The sequence below is a fragment of the Silene latifolia genome, chromosome 2 (genome assembly GCF_048544455.1).
Source record: "Silene latifolia isolate original U9 population chromosome 2, ASM4854445v1, whole genome shotgun sequence".
NCBI classification, from domain to species: Eukaryota; Viridiplantae; Streptophyta; class Magnoliopsida; order Caryophyllales; family Caryophyllaceae; genus Silene; species Silene latifolia.
In genome coordinates this window covers 850,033-873,126 of record NC_133527.1, presented here as the reverse complement: position 1 = coordinate 873,126, position 23,094 = coordinate 850,033, and the positions used below count along the sequence as shown (strand labels likewise).

The following is a 23,094-nucleotide window of genomic DNA, read 5'->3' as shown; positions in this document are numbered from 1 at the left end:
TAACAGGTCTAGCACTTGGCAATAGGAATAAAGGCTTGTTTTTTTTTACACTAGAACAGTATGGAATAAATAATCAAAATTCGACAGAGGAATGATATGACTCTCCGTATAACATGTGCTTGATAGCTTTACAGATTTACATATGCTGCATATATAACTTACAATTCTGTACTTGCAATCTTATTAATGCTTAGTTTCTAGTGTCTACCCCTATGTTGAAGGGGAAGGCTGACCTTCCGCGGTAAAAAGAATTTGCATAAGAGCGAATGACACACTGCTTAAGAGAACATGAAGATAACGGTCATTCAAGGATATTAGATATTACTTTCATCGACAAAAGTTATTGCTTGATTTTTCGAAGCTCCCAATTGCCCTCTCCGTCAATCAGTCGTAATTCCAAACTATGGAATGGGATCAATGCAGGGCGCTGCAACAAATAATGTGAATGATTATTAGCAGATGCATACACCTCAAATATGTTTTTCTTTCAAATATTTTGTTACCTTTCCCCTCCCTCCATCTCTCCTCTCCACCACTCTTCCCTGCCACTATCAGACAAACATTGATCCAAGCATAGAGAGAGAGACGGAAGGGGGCAAGGGTTTTGTTTTCCTCCCAAATGTTTCATATAGGAGAAATTTAAAAGGAAAAGTGGATGTTTCCGCTCAACAATTTACGACCTACACAAGTGATTTTACCCCCTTCCTTTCTCTTACCTCCCTTTTCCATCCAAATCTCTCCAACAAAACAAGGAGTTAATGATATTCTCCGGTAGCACCTTGGGTTAACATTAGCTAACATGAGAATCGGAATTAGAAACATTGTAGATACCTTGGAAGAATAAATTAAGATACATGCCGACATTGATCATGCACTTCATACATCATATTTAAATCAATAATATTGGTACATTAAGAAGCCACTGAAAATGGTGGCTAAACCAATTGGGCACCGAAAGGGAGGTACACAACTGTATAATGCAGTTAACCTAGGAAGTACCCAGAAGCTTCCAATGACAACTGTGACTGAAGTTGCTCTCCTCAAATTTTGGTGCATTAAAATGTGACCAACATTTGGGGACAGAACGACCAATTTCATTTGCTGAGATAGCGACTTCCATACATAGCCAACATACGACAATCCTTCAAAAAGATTACATACCTGTGATGAAGTTACAACCGTAATGCCTAATTCCGCTGCAAGTGTATACAAGTGTTCTTCCACATCAACACTAGTGGCACTGTCGATGAAGAAGAGAACACCTCCATTAACATTGATTCTTAAAATATAAAAAAAAAAAAAAAAAAAAAAAAAAAAAAAAAAAAAACTAATTTTGCCTCGAGGATTCACCAAAAGTTGCAATCAAGGTGGTGATAGGATCAGAAATTAGGTTAATTAAAAGGTACTCCCTCCATCCCACTTTTATTATCCTCTTTTCTTCAAAATTTATCCCACTTTTATTGTCCCCTTTCTTAATTTAGTACGAAAAAATAATAGACTACCACTAATACCCCTAGCTTTTTAACTACCACTCACACTATCAAAATTTTGTTGTCCCTTGTTCTTAATTAAAGGGGTAGTGTAGTAATTGTACCATATTTCTTAAATCCTTCCCAAAGAGGCAAGTAGGACAATAAAAATGGGATGGAGGGGAGTACTTAATATGAAGAATGAACTATGGAGTCCGCATAACTTACTTGGTACACTCATCAAGAACAGCAAATTTAGGCTTGTGGAAGAATAAGCGTGCCTTCAGGGGACAACAAGGTATCAAATTAAACAAGTAGAATACAAGTTGCACAATAGAGAGAGTTAAGAAAATCAGTAGAACTCACCATCCCTAACCTCTGCTGTTCTCCCAGGGAGAGAACATCTTCCCAATTTAAAGTAGCACCCAATCCACCTTCCCTCTCCAACAAATAAATCAGTTTCACATTTTCGAGAATGGTTTTCAACTGCAAATCTAACATATTCTTCGCAGTACCAGTCGGCTGACCTAAAAATCGCAACACATGATCTTGTGAACACAAGTTAGAAAGAAGCATACATGAAAGGTTGCATATGCACTAGTCAGCCATTTTGTTTGTAACAGTGGGATAGATAGGAACTTAAGTTGACACATTGTACAAATTTTTCAAAGGGGGATGACACGTTATACAAGCATAATGTTTTTTAAAGGGGAGTGGCACGTCATGCAAATTTACACGCACTATGCACTGCAGCAATAAAAATAACGTAAAATGTTAGTACTTGATAAAGGATGTAAGGTCTTGTCCTTTTGGACTAAATTTTTCTGAACATTTCTGAACTAAACTTATAGGGGATCTTAACTTTTCTGAACTGAACTTACAGGAGCCGAACTATTCTGAACTGAACTTATAGGAGCCGAACTTATAGGAAAGTGAGTATTAATTGAATTGAACTTTTCTGAACCGAACTTATAGGATCTGAACTTATAAGAACTGAACTGAACTATAGATCCGGATCTGAGCTCAACTATAGGATATAGGATCTGAGCTCCCAACTATAGGATATAGGATCTGAGCTGAACTGAATTGAACTTATAGGATCTGAACTTAACCTAAAGGGGTGACTTTAAGTCCGAGGCCCCAGGTCATGTAACTGTTGTTAGTCTGAATAGGACATTACGACCACAAAATATTACTTCATCAAAGAACGTAATTATTGTTAAGGGGAATAGGAGATTAGGACCCCAACGATTTCCATCATAACCTGTACTCCAGATTCTACCCGTACAACATGAACGAGAACATTACCCAAGCGCCTCAAATTCACTAAGGTATTATTGTTTATTGGAATAAGATTATCAGGACATTATTGTTAGTTGCAATTAGGACACTAGGACATTATTGATAGTTGAAAACGGACATTAGAGCATTAGCGCTTAGCTGGACCCCAGTGATTTACTACACTCTAGATTCTACCAGCACAAATTGTCAACTTTATCAAACAATGTAATTATGTTCAGTTAAAAACTTGAAATAGGATATTAGGACCCCAACAATTTCATAATAATCTCTCCCAAGATTCTACAAGTACAACAACAACAACAAGAACATTATTATAGTGCCTCAAATGCACCTGCCCATGGGGATCAGTTGTAAGCAACCTTTTAGTGAGTCATTTTTCTTTGTTCAATCACTCTCTAAAGTCAAAGAATAGTAAATTTTTGACTCCTTTGAAAATGGAAAATGCTCAGCTACTAGTAAAAAAAATAGTTGAGAGTTGAGACCCCTCCAAAAGAAATATGGTTGACTTTGCTGCAAAACAATAGCAGCACTTTCTGTTTTGCAATTACGAGAATATAAAACATGCAATGCAGCTTATCAGGAGTTTCATTCAAGATCATCTAAATGCTTTTTCAGTGTATCTACTCAATTGTTAGACGCAAGAACGTATCATGTACTGATCACTTAAATTTTATACCATGCATATACATGTGCTTTGTGACAGGCTCAATCAAATTAAAATGGTTGTTAGAATGTCATAATGCTCACCTTCATGTCTGCATATCGCTCTTATCTCAGCTTCTTCATGAGAGAGGGGATAAATAATCTGATCTCTTAGGGATCCCAGGCATGTATATGGACGTTGAGGAACAACAAATATACCACAACCAAACTCAATCCCTTTGTCATAAAGTTGACTCGGTTTTATAAGTCTTCCACTAACAATGGGCCAAAGACCACGGAGAACTCTGAAGACTGAACTTTTACCACTTCCATTTGGACCTTCAAAATTCCATGTTTCCGGATAACAATTAGGACGCATGAAAAAATGTCTAGCCAGCATGCAACGCTAAACCTATCTAGCCATTTTAGCCACTAATGTCACATGACATCTAGCCACCAGCTAGAATGAGTTATTTAAAAATAAGATAAATAAATAAATAAAAAGAGTGATGAAAAACAAAAACTAACCAGTAACAAGAAGGCTTTTCCCTGGCACTATGTCACATGACAACTGCCTAGCCAACAATTTCTGGGATGGGGTGATTATGTCAACATCAGAGAAGGAAATTATGTCATCGGATAGAGAACTGTTTCCCTCACATTCTGATGAAACACGTGTTGTGTCACCTGACAGAAAATTCACAAGCAAAACTAATAAATCCAAGAAAAATACATTGATGACCGGGACTCTCCCCAAAAACAATTTAACAATACGGACTTGCAGGTTTGCAGCCACATTTTATGCGCAGGACAACCCAGTAATTATTGCTCAAAGAACATAAAAGGGAGCAAGATACATATACAATTGTTTATCGTCTTATGCAAACATCAACACTTAATACTTCACAATATTCTCTGGGTTTTTTTTTTCGCATTGTCTCAAATGTGTTAACAACATTAATGCAACAAAACCTGGCACGTGGTTACACAGGAAAGGTTAATAGGGAAGCTAAGCAACTTCCGCACTATGTATCTTCACATCTTCTCGACTCCTCATAATATCCTTTCTGTTGTTATTGAGATGAGCATGACACGTCCCATTATTTCTAGTTGTCAAAACATATCAAGTACGCTGGTGACCAAAATATTTACTTGCACCGCTTCAGTGCTTCTTAAAAACAAAACAACAATATCGATATGTTATTGGTACGTAGGTCTTTGAGAATTGCCGAGGAAAGGAGGAAATTTGAAAGTTGACAAGAAGTTGTAGATCTTATTCACTAAATTATCAATCCATCAATTCCATAATTTATGTTGGCACATTTTCTATCAGAAAGCTGTTATCGAGGCACAGTGAAGTGGGGCTCGCGGACAACCAGAGGCAGATTTGGCTTCCCAAAGAAAAATCGATTGTACCATACTGTTACTATTGGTTGTCATAGAAAATAACTTTGGTCTAGTGCTAGAATCTTGGCCCCTCCAAATTTTGTGGGCCCTTCCAAAATAAAACCAGGATCCACCACTAGTATTAATTTAATCATAAGCATACTCGTACTACAATCCATAAGTGGAGAGTGGGCAAGTGTATGTACGTGTTTTTAGCAAACAACTAGAATTGCCATTGCGTTAAAAGTTTCCCTATTACTCAGAACAGCACATAAAGACAAAGGTGGCGAGAACAATAATATAACTGCAGGAGGCCCGTGGCGCAAAGAGAAAAAGATGAAACTTCACCAAAAATGGTTGTGAGAAATTAGAATGTCATTTTATTTATTTATTTACCTGATTGAGCAGCATCTAAGAACTCTTCCAATTCAAGAATTCGATTGATACCACCGGAAAGCTCAAGAAACTTCTTGTGCAACTCAAGAATATCACCAAAAGCTAAAAAGCTTTGAGAGACAACCGATGCCAAAAAACGCAAAGCATGTGCTAGATCACCTGGGGAAACACACAAAATAAATTCAGACTCGGTTTAAAACCCTGCATTCCTTGTAACTTGCTAACTACAGAGCTATTTCCACATTGGTGTCAGGTAGTGAACCATCTAGTTGAGAATCTAGACACTAAAGGTAAGATAATCATGTAGCATGTTCAACTTCAACTATTCAAAAGCCATAATAATTTAAAAAGTTATGACTTATGAAAGTGAGTGATAACACAGGGTGAGCACACTCCCGCTAACAAATCTAATATTTTAACCAAGGCTACGGATTCCTATGGCATCACCTTGTGTGGAAGTCAAGGACCGATCTCCCTTGTGTTCCAATGCATATAATAAGCTCAACCCCCAGGTGACATTATGCGGGAGTTGCTTTGTAACGAAATCATCTATTATACCATAGAGCCACTTCTTCTTTATCAGTAGCAATGAGTGATTCAGAAGTTTCTCAAATTTAGATTCAACCATCTGCAGTTAAAAAAATAAGAACTGAGCGTGATAATCTAGTCACTACCAATACAAAAAAACTATCAGAATTCATGTACAAATCCACTTTTTAACAGTGCTTTGTCATAATAAAACATAAAAAAACTGGGAGGGGTGTAATGAAGACACATGATAGGCTTAGCCACTTAAACCGTGAATGAAAATAGAAACAAACTATCCATCTACGGAGTTTATACAAATACAAACCTATACAAGAAAAGACTACTGAAACGATCATATATAACAACAGGATGACACATAAACAGAATCACCCTACTGCCTTGAAGCATATAGCTTAGGATGAGGTACGAGGAGTTCAAAACAATGGAATTGCTCAGATGGAAGGACCCATGGCCTGAATAGCCCTCAACAGCTTGTCCCAAACAATTCATGTGGACATCGGTAAAAGCTTATAATACCCCTTTGTGAAACTGAATCCCAAGAAAGGAGAGAGCTGGAACCTAATAGTAAAGCTACTCACCGACTTTTCCCGTGCACCCCCTCCAAAGAAAGCCACGGATTCTGCATGTGTACGCAACCTTTCATGCATGAACCTAAAGGCCAGAAATAACAGTAAGGCATGAACTGAAACAGCTCGAAGCAGAGAAAGATATACAAAAAAAAGTAGTAACCTAAAGGTTCCTTCAAGCTGTTGTTCTTCACTAGCAAGATCACCAAAATCAGGGGTAACACTCCTCAGAAATCCAAGACCAAGTAACATATATGTATATAAGATAGCAACACCTCTTCTACCAGTAAGTAGCTTCATTCTCCAAGTGAACCTTGATGTAAAATAAGGAAGCAAGGCAAATAGTCAAATTGCATCTCATTTTCAATCATGACAAAGTAGGGTCTCTGTTATTACTGATATATCAGTACTTACCACAAAATGTCAACCGTTGGCTTCACCAAACCAGTGACCAGCCCAGATAAATCTGTAGTAAGCTTTTCCAGGTCGTGAGTTATTCGTTGATCTGCGTCAATGCTTCTGCCCGACATGTGGAACACCTGCAAACAAAATCACATCATTCACTAATAGTTTGATAGCATATAGTGGGAGAGATCCAGTGTTTGATCCCAAGCAGTATCATTTTTTCATCGTCTTGTAATCTCTTTTGCTATAGTTTGTTTGGTGGGAGTGTAATCTCTTTTGCTAGTTTCTCTCTCTCTCATTTGTCTTCTCTTCACCTCTCAAGTCTCACCCCACACTACATCTCTAGTTATTTCTCCTTTCTTTTTTACTAGTTTTATCTTTTTCTTTTCAAAAAGAGAAAATTGTCTTTGATCAATTTCATAAGATGCACATATATTATTTTAGGGATATTCTACACGGTACCCTCATATTTTTGCATATTCTATGGTGTACCTCTCTTTTTGAGCTAAACATTTTGACTATCTATAATTCTTGGCACGAACTCCAAAAATGGCAAAAAAAAAAATCAAACTAAAGATCTCGTAAAGATGTACACTTTGAAAAGAAAAATTGTTACTTTATCAAAACTAGTAGTCATGAGATATAGTCGGTATTTTTGACCGACCATAACTCTTGCAACAAGTTCAGAAAGTTGCAGTATTTTTTTTTTCAAACCGAAGATCTGGTAAAGACGATCAATTTGAAAGGAAAAAAAAATCGTCGCGTTCCGAACTCGTGACAATGAATTATAGGCCGTCAAAGTTTTTTTAGTGGAAAAGGAAAGGTGCCCCTTAGAAAACCAAAAACCATAGGGGTACCATGTAGAATATCCCATTATTTTATTACTCATTATTTAGTACTCCCTCTTTTCAATTCCAAACACACCATTTATCTTTTACACGTTTGTCAATGCACAAATTGTAATATAAATATCTTGAATTTTCACATTATAAAAAAATACATAAGTTTTATATTCTTATTATACTTATAAAAGCGAATCAAACAAAGATCTCACATGACTATATTCTCTCTTATATATTGCTCAGAATTTTGAAGATTCCCTTCGTTTATGAAGTGTCAAAAAATTAAATGGTGTGTTTGGTTTAGCTCGTACTCCACCCATAAAGACACGACTTCTTTGATATTGAACTAATTATTTCAACGATACATATATTTTACAAAGTGCTAAAAGATCGATTACATTGGCTTACAATGTAGACTAGGTAACTAAACACATGTAAGAATTGTCATGGATTTCCTTTTAAGTTCATTGATTTCATTGGCTTACTAAGTAGACTAGGTAAGTAGCTTTGAGTAATCATGTATTCTGGGGAAAAGGTTGCGTTCAGACATCAGTACCTTATAAAATGCATTTTTTCTCAAGTAGTTCTTGAGCAAATGTTGCGTCATACGGATCCTCCAACCCAGAGCCAATCTTGCTGTCAGATATCTGAAACACGGCAAGAGGCCAAGGAAAAAAAAAAAGGGTTACTTATAATACCATTTTCAAGCTCCGAAGAAAATAGAATTATATAATTGTGTAATCTATATTGCCTGAACAAGCAACAAATAGCAAGAGTTGAGCAGTTTCAGATGCTACAAAGTACAAACAAACATGTTTCAACAGGTTCGAGTTCTCAGGCTGTTACTGGGTTCAGTTGCCATCTAGTTCATGAATGACAATCCAAAGGGTGAGAATAGCCCACGAATAAACAGGAATTCTATTTCATCCAAATACACTAAAACACAACTAACTTTGTTCAGTTCCAGAAACACTTCTTTTTTCGCTCCTACAGAAACTAACTAATCTTCTTCGGACAATCTCCCAGTGATCTCGGGAACACTCAGTGCGTCCTTTGAATATCCAAGCCACAATGCATGAATGAACTGGTAAAGAAGAATATATATAAACATTCAACATTTCTTCAAACACAGACACAAGCATTTGAGTTACAAGGAGTGCATGGTCTACGCTGCTGTAGAATATCTCAAGAGTTAATCTTCCCCAAACTATTGACCAGCAGAAAGCCCATACTTTCAAGAAATTAAGTTCCCTTTCACGGTTAATTACTGAACTTAGTTTGGAAGAGACGCAAGGCGCACCGAGGCGCTAAGGGATTGAGGCGACAAGTCGCAAAGCACAAGGCGAAGCCCGCGCCTATTGGACGCAAGTCGCCCTATTTTTAGCAACAAATTTGTATTTTCCAAACAAAAATTTGGCAACAATACCCATCATAGGAGATTTCATTTGAGGCGCGCTTTTATAAACTAAGTTACTGAACTCAAAGGATAGGGTGTTAACAAAATGATACACATCCTTGCTTCTACATAGACGAAAAGTGGAAAGGACTGAGCCTGAATAGAGTTCCAATTACAAAGAAAGAAAATTCTCTTGCTTCTACATGGACGTAAATGTGGGAAATGGGAATAGGATACGTTTGGACATGCTACAAAGTTAATACCTTCCTACTCGAAGCTTTTCAAACTGAGAACAAACTACAATATCTTTGTCCACTCCGAGTTATCCTAATAAAAGCGCTACTTTCACCACTCAACTTAAAATGAGTATGTGAGATCCGATTCAAATACATTTATGTGGAAACAACAATTATCCAGCAGCATTCAATGGAGTTCAAGAAATAGACACCTTATTATCATCAATACCCTAGTGCCTACAAAGAGGCTCCCACTCCAGAAGGTAAGTGGGTTGCACTCGACATACACCATCTCACCTACAAAAACAGCGAGGCTATTTTCATGTGACCACTAATCAAAAAGGGGATAACATCAGTTCATTCATAAAAGCTAGAAAATGATTTAACTGTGCAATTGTGGCATTTAGGAAACAAAACCTTATAGAGGGAGCAATGAAAGAAGAAGCGCCACTTTGAAGGACGCTGACTCCGATCAAACGTATGAAGGCTGCCTTATCCTGCTCCAAAACAAACTTAACAGTCGTTCCTGCAAAAGAAAAAAAAAAAAAAAAAAAAAAAAAAAAAAAAAAAAAAAACCATTGCATGTAAGTTCTAAACTCTGCCAGTGAGCATTGAAACAACCAAAAAAGAATGATATTAGATACCATTCAAAGAGGCGATGCGATCAGAAACTATTGTTCTTGAGACAACCAACATTGCAACTGCCAGCAACTCTGCTCCCTGTTTGTCGAGCATAGTGGGTACCTGGAAACCAATAGGATAGCCAAGATGAAATTCGTCCCCATAGTAAGCATAATTTTGTTAAGAGACTATAGATAGCACAGTCATATTCTACACATCAAATGGACACAAAAGAAACTGTGATGATAGCAAAACAGCACTACGGCAGGCAAAGCCACAGACTTGATTCAACTGCTTAAGATTTCAGCACTTTCACAGCATCAAATTACAAGTGTCATTCATAAGAAGTAAGCATAACATCCACCAGTAGCTACTTTTTGTAATTAAGATTTAAGACCATCTTCACTCTTGCATGAAGACAGCTAAGTTATCAACAGGAGTAATAACGCCACAACACCTAACATTAAAATTTTAACCGTCTTACGATTTCTTCCCACCTCATGTAAATTTTAAGATATGATATACAAGAGACATGGAGTCTGCTCAATATGAACAGGGAATCTAAAAGTTACAAACTACCTTTGTTACTCTTACTTTCTGAATTTTATCTAAACACGTAAAGAGACTCAGAAATAGATAAACAAGATTCTTTCTAGATAATATGTTCAGCTAATACTCGCTTCGAGATACAATGGACTATTCTTGTCAATGTGTATTGTACTTGCTGGACATGTAGCAGGTCAAATACTAACTGTATTCAATTAAGGACAAATAGATTTGAATTGCAATGTGTAGGAAGAATGAATAATGCTTTGGAGCAATATTATCTTAGAACTCATCCACTCATTTCTTCAGACAGCCATCAACATTAAGTTGTTTTATGTCATGCGTTTTGTTGATTTGATATGCTCAAAGTTCATGCCCTACACTCCTACTTGAATATTAATGATTATTTTGTACACATTTTGGATAAGATGGTGTTGATTTGTGAAATTTGTCGACTGAATATGGTGCTTTGGGGGTGAAAGAAGGAGTTTCAAAGGTGGGGGAGGTGGGGCCGATGTGGGCGCCGGTAGTGGTGGCGTGCCGGCAGTGGTGGGGCGCCGACAGTGGCGCAATTGATGTTAGTAGCTGCTTTTGTGGATAGGTTTAACAGTGGGAGTATTGATTGGATAGTGGTGGTTGGGTATTTTGGGTGAGTTTCCATTCCCTATTAATTAGAAACCAAACAACTATCTTAATTAAAGGGAACTCATTTCCTTTCCTTTCCTTCCCCCTTCTTTCCCTTTCTTATTCCCTTTCCCTTGTTTTAACCAAACGCCCCCCCCTAACTTAACACAAGGCTGTTTTGAAATGACTCATAATGAAATTGTATCAGATGACTGCTATTCCACAATAAATTAATGAAAATAAGTTTGATCTACTTAGTGAAGCCAGTGTTACTGGAATCACTTAGTCACCTAACGAATTGCGAATCAATTTGCACAAGTTACGTATTTGAGTTACATTGAATTTTTTTATTTAGTTATAATTATACCTATTCCGCTCTATTTCGAGTAAATCGCATATTCGTATGACGATTCTGGTAACCCTGAGTGAGGCCTTTTGCTTAATTCCATCACATTCTAAAGCCAAAGAATAGTTAGTCTTTGGATCCAATGGAAATATAAACAACGCATTTCTATCAGTCAATTAAAAACTTTCTTGACAAACGCTATATAGAATATGTCAGGATCCATGGGAAGCAAAGAGAAGGTTCAGAAGTACTAGTTGTATATAAAACCAAGCTGAGCGCCTGAGCGAAGAGCAGAAATAAATCACAAATTCAAGCACCTTTCTTTTCAAACTTTTAATGCCATGATAACGTCACTGCACTCATACATAGAGACTAGAAAAAGTTCAGTAGTGAAATAGAAAGTTCTTAGGGTAGAGTCCCAAAAGAAACTCACCAATATCTTGAACATGTTAGCCACTCTCAAGGGCAACATCTTAGGAGATATTTGAAGTTGTGGGACATTGGGCAAAATCGCAGAACGGTCTGAAAGACGTGATGTTCCTACCACCTCTGAGATATATGAATCAGAGTTTGACCTAGAGAATCCATTACCCTGTTCAGAAAAACTCCAAAAGGTTACTGACAAACTTGCTAAACATGAGATCGGGAGAAAGAGATATGGTTGCAAATTTTCAAACCTTCTTAACAGTGGCAAAAGCGCGCTGTACAGTCATCGCATCATTTTGCCTGTGAGACTCTAAATGTTTACCCTGAGCCACTGGGCCATCATTGTCTGCCAAAGTATCATCTCTGTACAATTCAAAGAAACCTTCATATAAGCATCTTCCTAATGTGCAATTCAAGAACTGAAACAAGCCTCAATCCCAGAAAAATAATGTGAAACCTTTTATAGTGAACGCTCCAACCTCCTTCACCATCCAAGGACAGTACCACATCATGAAATGCAACCAATGCAGGACGATGTGATATTGTGATGCATGAAGTACCCATAGCCCAGACCTTTGCACAAAATCGCTCCTCCATATCAATTGTTACGGCACTGGTGCATTCATCAAGAATAGCAAACTTCGGTTTATGATAGAACAACCTTGCCATCCCCAATCTTTGTTGCTCCCCTAAAGAAAGCTCCTCACCCCAGTTGACCTCAACATCAGAAGGGTAACGATCAAGCAGATACTCAAGGTCAACCTATGAAAGGAACAATGAAAAGTGCAACAAAATTTTGAGCTTAGTAAGCGCAAAAGACTTGACACGGTTGCTTTATACACATTGGCCGGTCATCTAAGCAGATCTGTAACTGGAAAGAACCATACGTTTTTTAACAAGTCTATCATTCCACTGTGGCTCAACGGTTCAACCTCTTGATCTGGAGTAAGAGGATAGATCAACTGATCCCGCAGTGTGCCAACCGCTGTATATGGTCGTTGTGGCACATAAAAAATCTCTTTGTTAAGGTCACGTCCAACTCCAGGCTTTGCAATATGTCCAGAGACCAGAGGCCAAAGTCCTCCTAAAACCCGGAAAAGTGAGCTTTTGCCACTGCCATTTGGACCTTCAAAGAAACACAAACTGGCAAATATCAATACTATACACATGCTTAAGAAATAAGAGAACACTAGTATGAAACAGAAATTAAACATAATCCTCATTGAAGTCTGAATACCCTACAAACAATAAGCGTGACCTTACGGAGTTACGGTGATGCGAAATGACCTCCTCCCACACCAAACCCAGCCCCCAAAAGGGAGCAATAATCAATCATAAGCTTGACTTTCAAGGACATGCACCCCAGACAGAAGTGCAAATTGCAGTGAGAAAGTTAGATCGTTTCAAACTTGACGCTACTTTGCTACAGTCATACATCTCTGAGAAAGACAAACACCACACAAAAGACAAATACTATGCACCATGTAGCTAAAAATGTGAACTAGCACAAGCAATTAAATTCCACATGTTAGAACATGAATGAAAATGGGCCGGGCCTTACCCGAACGGAGGAGAGACGGACCACTTGACAAACACAAGGGAGGTTCCATCTTAAAACCAATTGGCGATAGGAGGAGGTAACCCCCTTGGTTTATAAAGTGGTACAATCTCTCTTCTCCAAGCAATGTGGGACAATCACATGTGGGTTATATTCTAACAACACATATCTCAAATTTGATTGTAACATTAGTACAAGGACAAGATTGTTCACTTGTAGCACATGAACATGATTTGTCAAAAAAATTAAATAAGCAACATGGTAACTGGTAACATATTCTAGATTTAGAAACGTTCCCCAGAGAGCCCAAGGAAAATATCTAGATACCCTCCCAAATAAGCTGGAAATATTGAAGTAAGGATATTTATATTCAGCCCAGTGCCTTAGTCAAGTAAGAAATCCAAATAAACATTAGAGACACCCTAAAAGACTACACACAGAAGAAGATATCAAATACAGAAGGAAAACAAAAATTGGCATCCTGTTCAGAAAGAAAAATTAATACTCCGTATATGCTTAGTGTTCAGGAAATCATTCACCAGCACAGAGATCATGAGATTACCTGTGATCAAAAGGTTTGATCCTGGTTGGACTTTCAATGTCAAGTCTTCCACCAGCACATTGTTAGATGGGGTGACAACCTAGATTTAACATATCTTGATGTGATTATTACAGAAATAAGAACACAAAGTAATATAGACAAGGACAGGCTGCATAAACTAGGCACCTTGACACCAGAAAACTCAATGTACTTGGCTTCAGTGAAACAAATTCTACTTCCGTTTCTCAGAGAAGCACTATCACGCGAGCCAACCTCTCGTGAAACAGAAATTAACTCATGGATTCGATCTGCATAACCACTGTATTTCAGGCAATACATGAGTGAAGCATTTTCAAGACGGATAGAACATGGGAAGGGTAAAGAGTGAGCCTACATATTCTTTAGTTATGGATTATTGACGGCATAAAGTAAAATGACTAGGTAAACTAGATGGTACTTTTTTATTGCGAAGTAGCAGTCATTGCAATTGTAAACACAATTTTTATCATGGGTCATCAATAAACAGACTTTATGCCTTGCTACCACAGATGTAAGGCTGTGTGCATCAGACACCTCTCCCCCTACTCCGCTATTTGCAAGGGGCCTTGACGCACTAAGGTGATGTTGTTGTTGTTGTTGTAACCTAGAAAGAATGTAATCAGCCTTTACAGAGTATTTATGTAAAGTTACATAAACTGTGATCAGCAACAAACAACTCTGTTGAAAACCAACTAGTGCCGGGTCCAGGGGTAGAATTAAATGCCTTATCATTATCATTTCGAGATTGAGTGCAAGAAATGTAACCGCCATCCTTGTCTTAAGAAGCACAAAAATTATGACTCTTTAAATCCAAGATTAATAATAGGTACAGGAATGTGAGGACCAAATTTTGCAATTCTAAAGTTTAGGGTAGTAGTAGTAGTTAGTTAATGCAATTTTCACTATGGATCACCCAGACACGCTTGTTTGGTTAAGGGTGCATAAATCCAATATCCTACTGCCAACGCCAGAAGCCTTTGACCCACTGGGGAACTGTTGTTCTTGAACAAATCAGAAAATAGTTACCTAGTTCAACCGTTGAATAATAGCTCAGTTTATATAAAAGCTAGTCCTTTCAAACATTAAGGTTAAGTCCTAAGGAACAATAATACAGCTGAAGATTGATGAGAAAAAAATGATATCAGACTGACATCACAGGATTGTCATCTATTTAACAATGATTTGAGTAATCCTTTGCCATATTATTGTTAGCTGGTGTGTTTCCATGAATGGGTGCAATCCCTTGAGTATCCTTTTTATGAGTACCCTCCGTTTCTAAGAAAACATATGATTTGAGCAGAACTTTGACAGAAAAGCTAATTCACAAGTACCTGAGACGATTGAGCCTTCTTGAGCTGATAGACAGGGTACCTAAAGACTGAAATAGTGAAATAATAACACTTGTATGATATCTAAGATTGCTTAACATCTCTGCACGTCCCAAGGTTGAAGTATCAGGCCTTAAAGCGCCAGAGAAAAAGGGTTCAATAATCAGAACTACAGCAACAGTAGCACCAAGATACTTCAGCAGAAAATCCTGGATCATCCCAAACCACCAATGATCGTGAAGGACAATGCGCATATGCTTCACTAGTGTTTTAAACTTTTCCTGAATATGAAATTCTTCTCTGGCTTCTCCCCCATAAAATGCTATACTTTCAGAATGTGTACGTAAACGTGACTGAAGTTGTCGATATTCCCCTTCCAGTTGTTGTTCTGTTGCCATCAGTTTACCAAAAGCGGGAGAAAACTTCCTAATCATGGTGCCCGCTCCGAGTACATAAGCCTGCAACACATAAAAAGGGCATCAAGAGAAAATCATATCTGATGTATTAGGAAAACTTTGACAATAAAAACGACGATCAAATTCAAATACCAGAATCCATAAGATATATTTTGGGCTGGCATATGAACAGAGCCGCCACGTATACAGCACCCCGTCCGTGACTGCAGTTAGATCCTCTTGTACAAGGTCACTTAATTCAGAGCAGAACCTTGGAACATCACTAGCAATCCGTTGTTCTGGATTAGTTATCCGGCCATCAACATGCGATAATTTGTAGTATGCCATATTCTATATAACACAAATACTTGTTCAGTAACAAAATAAGGCAATCTGTTTTATAATTAGATAGATTAGTCGGTATTGACTTTCAACCAGTAGTAACCTTTCAATTCAAAGACGGTTAAACTGAGCATGATAGATACCTAAACATTACTCTAATGCCTTAAAGGCTCCAGTCGGCCGTCTGCAACACGGTAAGAGGTGCAAATGTACACACCCATCCTACGTGTCCAAAACCAAGTGAGGTTGTTTGTGGATGACACGAAATAAAAATTGTGTTCAGGATTGTGCCAACAAACGGCTATTTCACAATAACATACAATAAAATTGGGGTACCAATAAAAGTCATCTCTTGACTTTGTTGGACATGGTAAATATTTAATACGAAGTAAATAGTAAACTGTATGTCTGAAGGAAATTTAAAAGGCCCAAAATTACATGGACATGTCTGGTCCATCGCCCATATGCTACAACAATAAGGAATCAATTCAAAATACCACATTTAGAGAGATACAGTATTAAAAAATAATAAAGATATACCCCCTAATCGAATTGTACAAAAGTATAATCTTATCATCTAAATTAAGAGAAGGTGAACGGAGCTTTCTGCTCAGAATGCAGCACTTAAATTCAATTAAGGTATGCAGAACATATGAAGCACTTCTCTCTGATCAAATGAAATGAAGAAATCTCTTTAAGGATCATTAGTTTTTTTGGATAACTACAAGACACCCATTGACCTTAGAAGGTACATCACTATCCAACACTCAGACAAAACTAAAAAATTTGTATAATGGCATCAAACGACGGAGATAATCATAACAGGAATCTTAGCGGTGATGGGTAGAATGTATATACCTCAAAATAATGTGAATGGATAAGCTTCGTCAGTATTTTCCTAAAACGCAGGCTTAACGTCCCTGTAATGTACTTTGAAGTAGAATGCATTGTTGAAAGAAGGAAACACAAAATAACATTTTCAATTATTAATCTGAAAAAGTTCGGCACGCGGCGCAGAAAAGCAGCTCGAAACAGAAAGCCCTGCACTTTGGCTAGTCTATTGCTCACAGCAGTTCGTAATACCTGCAAAAAGGAATGGGAAACTAATAAGCCCACCAATTACAGCAATATGAACCCAGTATTACTTGATAAGATCATTTGGAAGCATTTTCAACAGAGTTTGTGTATGAAGAAACCTGAAAGGTATAAACCCCTCAAACTCCAAATGTTAGTGGAGTACCAAAATTTTGAAAAATTATTTAAAAATGTTTTAGAATCTTAGTAATGATGTACTCCTTGTCTCCTTACATGTGCATTGTTCCTAGGGATTCAATCAAAATCAGCATATTAAATAGTACAAACATGACTAACATTTAGCATGACTGAAACAAAAAGTGCCTGATAGTAGACTAAATGCAAAAACTTTCAACAGGAGCCACCATAAAAACTCACCTAATGGTTGTGAGTTGTGACCTATGTACTTGAATTTACAAAACAAATTGAAGGGAGCCACCAGATAAAATTACCACCTTTATGAGTACCCCTAATACAAGTTACTTTTGTTTTTGTTTTCTGTGAGCTAAGGTGGGGGTTGTTTCCCCAAATACCCTTCTTCACGGGATTGAGATACTTTGTAGTTTGTATCAAAAAACATTACTGATGTCCGCAGTCTTAAGTCTTACCCTTGTGTTAGTACACAAAGAGGTTGTTCCCGAATGACCCAAGATAGAAATTGCGTGGAGAACTGCATTGAATGACCTTTACTTCACAGAAAAAAAAAAAAAAAAAAAGTGCTTTGTTTTATAATCCAAAACCAAAGAATAACGAGTCCTTGATTTTATTGAAATTTGGAAAGTTACAATTAATTTTCTACCAAATAAAAAAAAAAGTCAACTTGAATTGTTCCCATTGTTTTCTGGAAGATTTTTTATTTACGCCACTTTTTCCCCAAAAAGTTTATTACGAGACAAGAGTTAACTGTATCAGAATATAATTCCCCATAAACCTGGAAATTTCTTGACCGTTGTCCAAGTGAGGAGTGAGGACATCAAGACAGAGAGCTTATAGGGTTAATTGGCAACTAGAGCAGAGATAAAACCAGACAGAAAATCAGGTCAATGAGTTCATTGGCAATGAACAAAATAAAAGAGAATGAGTTCCGAATTTGTGGGAGAAAAGATGAAGACAGACCAGAATGCGGACGCTGAAGAGCTCTGGAAGATGGTGAAATGAAAGAGAGAAATACAAGAGGTAGCAGAGTCAATGGGAACTCAAGGTTTATAGCATTCTTTGTTGAACGTTCAAACTTTAAAGTATAGAGAAATTTAAACTAAAAATAAGATAAGGAGAGAGTATAAAATATGACAAATAGTTGTCAGTATAAGAAACTCACCACTACAGATATCAATGCTAAAAGGTCACGAGCACCCCTCCTACCCATATGAGACAAAAGAATAGCTGCTAGGACCTGAAGAGATCTTAAGCCGTTCTTCTTCTGTCTCTTCCCTTTATGAACAGTACGTGTTGAACTGCCGGATGCGGAATCCTCTGTCATACTACCAGGCCCATTGCAATGGCCAAATGTATCAGGCCGCTTATGCCTCAATCTTGACTGCATATATGCAGCAGTTCCACCAGCAACTATGATACCAGTGGCAAGCAGCAGAGACTTCCTGCATGAGAAAGATATTTCAGGTTTCGTATTCAAGTATGATATTGAACAAATGGCAACCCACTATAAGAAAGTATAAAGCTGAGGGAACACTTTAAGCTCAAGGGCATTCAACAAGCAACGACAGAAAATGTAGAAAGTTATCCACAGTCCATCCTTGATGCATGGTTTCAAATAGAGGTATTGGTTGCTATAGCGATCGCGATAAAGGTGTCGCAAAATCGACCAAGACTCGGCCGTCGCAGTCCGAGTGGCGATTATCAAGGTGATATTTTTTAAAAGTTTTTGTAGATATTTTATCATCTCTTGTCGATTTCATATCAAGTTAAAATTAAATCTATTTAGAATACCTAATTTGACCAATATTATATAATTTTTTAGTGCTTCTCATTACAAAGTTTGGCTTGTGCAAGTTATAATTCGGTCATCTCGGGTTCCTCGCAGGCCAAGTTGGCGATACACGTTATAAATCGATTGTCTCCGCCGATTTTTTTCCTATTTTTATTCTACCTGATACATCTCGGTATATCTCGTATCAGCGGCCTGCGATACATCCCAGACTTTACAATACATAGCGGCCGAAATTTTAAACCATGCCTTGATGTTAAGGTCCTTCCCAAGGCAATACAAGCACAAAATCAGAAATCAGCCTACCTAATGGGGTTACAGACTTACAGCTTAAGTAAAACCTAAAGGAAGCATTGTATTTGGCACTACACATCCAAAAACAAAGCATCAACAAGGCTTTTAAGTTATGAGAGATTTAAATGCAAGTGATGAGAGCTGCACTCTGACCCTACAGCAGCTTCGATGATAGTCCATTTGAAAAATCTAAGTAGGATAGAGGTAACGAACCACAAGAAGAGCAGATAGAGAAACAAAAGGTTGAAAAAAATACCTCCTTGATGCAAGAAAATTGCGACCATGCTCTTTTAACTGAAGAAGTTGGAGGGAAGACATGTTTAAAGGATGACCGCTCCTTGATCAAATTCCTTCAGTTGATACACTAATTGCAGCAGCAAAAACTAGCTGCTGACAGACAGACAGAAGCATATGAGCCAAATCGTGATGATCATTTCAGTATATGGAGAAGGTCCAATGTGTAATAATATGACCTTAAATTTCAATCAACGAAGAGCAAGACTAAATGATGCAGAAAAGCAGCTAGTCCCTAAATACATTGACGTAATTAATTAATGAAAGTATAATCTCAAAGACAGTGATATGGGCAGCAATGAAATTTAATCTGAGATTACAAGCTCAATACACGAATTCAATTGGAAGGATCCGATAAGTAAAAATGAGTAATCACCAACAACATAGCTTACACAAACCAACAGGATATTCACTCCGTAGATTAAATGAATAATCAAACATACATACATACATACATACTTACCGAATATTGAGGTTCAACTTGCTAAAGCATATCGACTACGCAGATTAATCGGTTTGAATTTTCCCCCAAAATCAACAACCCTAGAAAAGCAGTACTTTGTGTATCACCCGATTTCTGGGAATAACAAACAAACAAACAAACACGCAGTGATTAAAGATTTAATTTAATTTCATATCATCATATTGGACTTAATTTCGGATATTGGATAAATTACATACTCGGATAGTATATGATCTGAAACTATATTTAAGTAAAAATAAATAAAGAATAAAAAATGAGGGAAGCGGGTAAAAGTGTGTAAAAGGTGATGATGTTTTTTTTTTTTTTGGATTGCGTAAGAGCACCCACAATAGAGAGGATTGAGCCTCCTTTTTAACCTCTCACCTCAGAGGGCATGACATCCTCTCTATTGTGGGAACTATGTTTGGTGTAGAGGTGATCATGGGGGGGCGAGTGCGGGCTTGGGCCGGGCCTTTCTAACAAAAATGGTCCATTTGTATGGGTCGGGTGGGGCGGCCAAATGTGTGGGCTTATTTGACAAGCCCAAACCCGGCCCTTATGGGCTAATTCGGGCTTTTGGGCCTAAATGGGCTTTTCGGGCTCTAAAATTTACAACTTACATTAGAAAATAATTAACATAATACTTTCAATTACTACTTTAAAAACATACGTAGTTTATAAAATTGTACAAAATATGATGAAATGCTCTCCAAAATAAAATAAAGACAAACACCCCCACTTTAAAATGCTTAATCATGCATTCGTGATATAATTTATGTTATATACACATTGTTTTATAAATCTAAAAAACTATACTTGAGTTTTTAAAAAGTTGTTTATAACTTTAACACTAGTTTAATAGGTTTTATAAAAAAATATTCATTTATTATTAAATATGGGCGGGCGGGCAAAATTTGGGCGAATGCTTGGCCCAAACCCGCCCAAAAATATGTCGGGCCTTTTCGGGCCGACCCATGGGCTTTTTTGGGCCAAAACAAAAGGCTCAAGCCCTTCTAAAAAGCGGGTCGGTAGGGTAGGGCCAATGGGCTTGGGCCATTTGATCAACTCTAGTTGGGTGTCCTCTTGTATAGAGGAAGATGGGTGTTTCCTCTACTTTTAGAGGAAAGTAGAGGAAATGAGACATAGGCCCTTGTGCCCACAAGCCAATGTTTATTTGTCATATGGATAATACTAGTATTGGTACTCGGCTTCGCCCGGGTTACCTCTACTTGTCATTTATTTTTTTTCATTAAATAAAATTACTTAAAGTTGTATAACCCATAAATTTATCATTAATATATTTTTCTATGATATATCCTAAAATTACGATGAAATAAATTTTGAGACAAATTCACTACTCCCGATATTAATATTTCTCTCTTATTAATGAAACAATAGTAATAACATTTCACTACTTGCCCATAATCATTGTTACTTTCACTACTCCCGCCATAATTATTGTTACTGTCACCACTGCTGCATTAATATTGATAATTTCACTACTCCCGCCTAATTATTGTTATTTTCACTATTGCTGCATTAATATTGATTATTTCACTACTCTCGTTGTTTTTACCACTTTCACTAATCTCGCTGATAATATTGCTACTTTTACTATTCAAATGAGTGATACTATCATATAACTATATTCAATGTTACTACAATTTTTTTCTTTACCGACGAAATTACTTTTACTACTTAGGCATGCAATTTTAAGAGGATTATATATTTATATAAATATATTACATATATGCATTAAATCAAATCGAAAGAATTATGCGATATGATATATTATGGAATCTAACTTGAATTAATTATAACCTACTTATATTATATTTTTGTATGTTAAATAATTAACATCTCTATACATCTAATAAACTATAAAGTTTAATAAAATTGCATAGATTTTAAATTTAATATATAATTTATGATAATAATAATTAATACCATAAGTGTGCATGTTTATACTCTAATTAATTATTTTATTTTAAGAAAATTGACCATCTTCTAGTCTTCTATAAATATTTAGGAAAATTACCAAGTATCTTAATTAATTATTTTATTTTAAGGAAATTGACCATGTTTTAGTCTCTTATAAATGTTTAGGAAAATTTCCAAGTTTCTATATAATTTAATTTTAACCCAAACTATATAATATTTGCATTGAGATCCCTTAATCAGGTCCATCACACGGTGCTATTGATTTAAAACTATATAATATAATTAATTTGTATAACTTTCTTTAATTACATTGAAATCCCTTGGTTTCTGGATTTAATATATAGTATTGATTTTAATCTATAATTTTTATTTATCATGGAAAAAAAATACTCAATATATTTTTAATTGTTATTGTACATTCATATTTGTTCGAACATATATGGACTATGTTTCAAGGCTCGAACATAAACTAAAAATATGCATTACAATTTAATGTTAAGCATGTATTTTGTTTTATGAATTTTATATATTTAATTTAGCAACACATACTTTTTTTAAAATTAGTTTTATTAATTTGTAAATTATTAAAACAATATAAAGTAATCCATAATATTAAATATAAATAAAATAAATATAATAATAAGAAAAGTAATATAAGAGGATCCTCTCTATTATAGAGGAAAAAATATGTAGTAGAAATAAAGAGGATGTAGATAGTGGGAAATGAGGTGGGTGAAAGAGAGAATGAGGTGTCTGTTTTAGCAGGATTTTCCTGAACGGATCCGGCCTGATTAGTGTGTAATTTGGGTATCTAGTTCTATAAGTTTGGTATGTTGTAGATGAATAATAAGGAAAGACTAGGAGAAAAGAATAGTGTTTATACTATTTTAATAAACTGAATACAAATTTTGTTTAAGTAACTGAATGCTCATAAAATGATGAAAAGATAAGTAATAGAATAGTTTCACACTAATGAATAATCAATGAATTTGCCAATGCTAGAATTACAATATTTATAATTGATGGGGCATATTCTCGCACCCGACCGAGTCAACACATTGAGCAAGGTCAAAGATATCCACAACAAGTCAACGACTTAGAATGCTAGCTTAACGCGACGACTGTCGG

General features: G+C 36.5%; 1 protein-coding gene across 6 annotated transcripts; it reads right to left on the bottom strand.

Moving 5' to 3' along the window:
• Nucleotides 1–24: 24 nt before the first annotated feature.
• On the bottom strand, nucleotides 25–20,456 carry LOC141641967 (ABC transporter D family member 1). Of its 6 annotated transcripts, none has more exons than XM_074450612.1 (27): nucleotides 20,244–20,456; nucleotides 20,026–20,139; nucleotides 19,525–19,658; nucleotides 18,348–18,627; nucleotides 16,814–17,038; nucleotides 15,767–15,964; nucleotides 15,222–15,676; nucleotides 14,038–14,170; nucleotides 13,873–13,951; nucleotides 12,640–12,878; nucleotides 12,210–12,514; nucleotides 12,004–12,115; nucleotides 11,760–11,918; nucleotides 9,834–9,933; nucleotides 9,607–9,715; nucleotides 8,114–8,204; nucleotides 6,725–6,849; nucleotides 6,474–6,623; nucleotides 6,323–6,395; nucleotides 5,643–5,823; nucleotides 5,196–5,354; nucleotides 3,942–4,100; nucleotides 3,519–3,752; nucleotides 1,836–1,996; nucleotides 1,698–1,750; nucleotides 1,162–1,240; nucleotides 25–427 (listed from the first exon to the last, which is right to left on the bottom strand). In XM_074450612.1, the coding sequence occupies exons 3-27, from the start codon at nucleotides 19,584–19,586 to the stop codon at nucleotides 341–343; spliced, it is 4,008 nt and encodes a 1,335-aa protein (XP_074306713.1). In that variant the 5' UTR covers nucleotides 19,587–19,658; nucleotides 20,026–20,139; nucleotides 20,244–20,456; the 3' UTR covers nucleotides 25–340. The 6 variants fall into 6 exon arrangements, with proteins under 6 accessions (XP_074306713.1, XP_074306714.1, XP_074306711.1 ...); XM_074450613.1 differs by having other exon boundaries at nucleotides 19,525–19,655; XM_074450610.1 differs by having other exon boundaries at nucleotides 1,836–2,017; nucleotides 19,525–19,655; nucleotides 20,244–20,447.
• Nucleotides 20,457–23,094: the final 2,638 nt, after the last annotated feature.

Coding starts and splice junctions, on each gene's coding strand:
- LOC141641967 (XM_074450610.1), bottom strand. CDS start 19,586: ATGTCTTCCCTCCAACTTCTTCAGTTAAAAGAGCATGGTCGCAATTTT. Junction 17,039..18,347: donor TAGCATTGATATCTGTAGTG/GTGAGTTTCTTA, acceptor TCCTTTTTGCAG/GTATTACGAACTGCTGTGAG. Junction 6,624..6,724: donor CCAACGGTTGACATTTTGTG/GTAAGTACTGAT, acceptor TTTTACATCAAG/GTTCACTTGGAGAATGAAGC.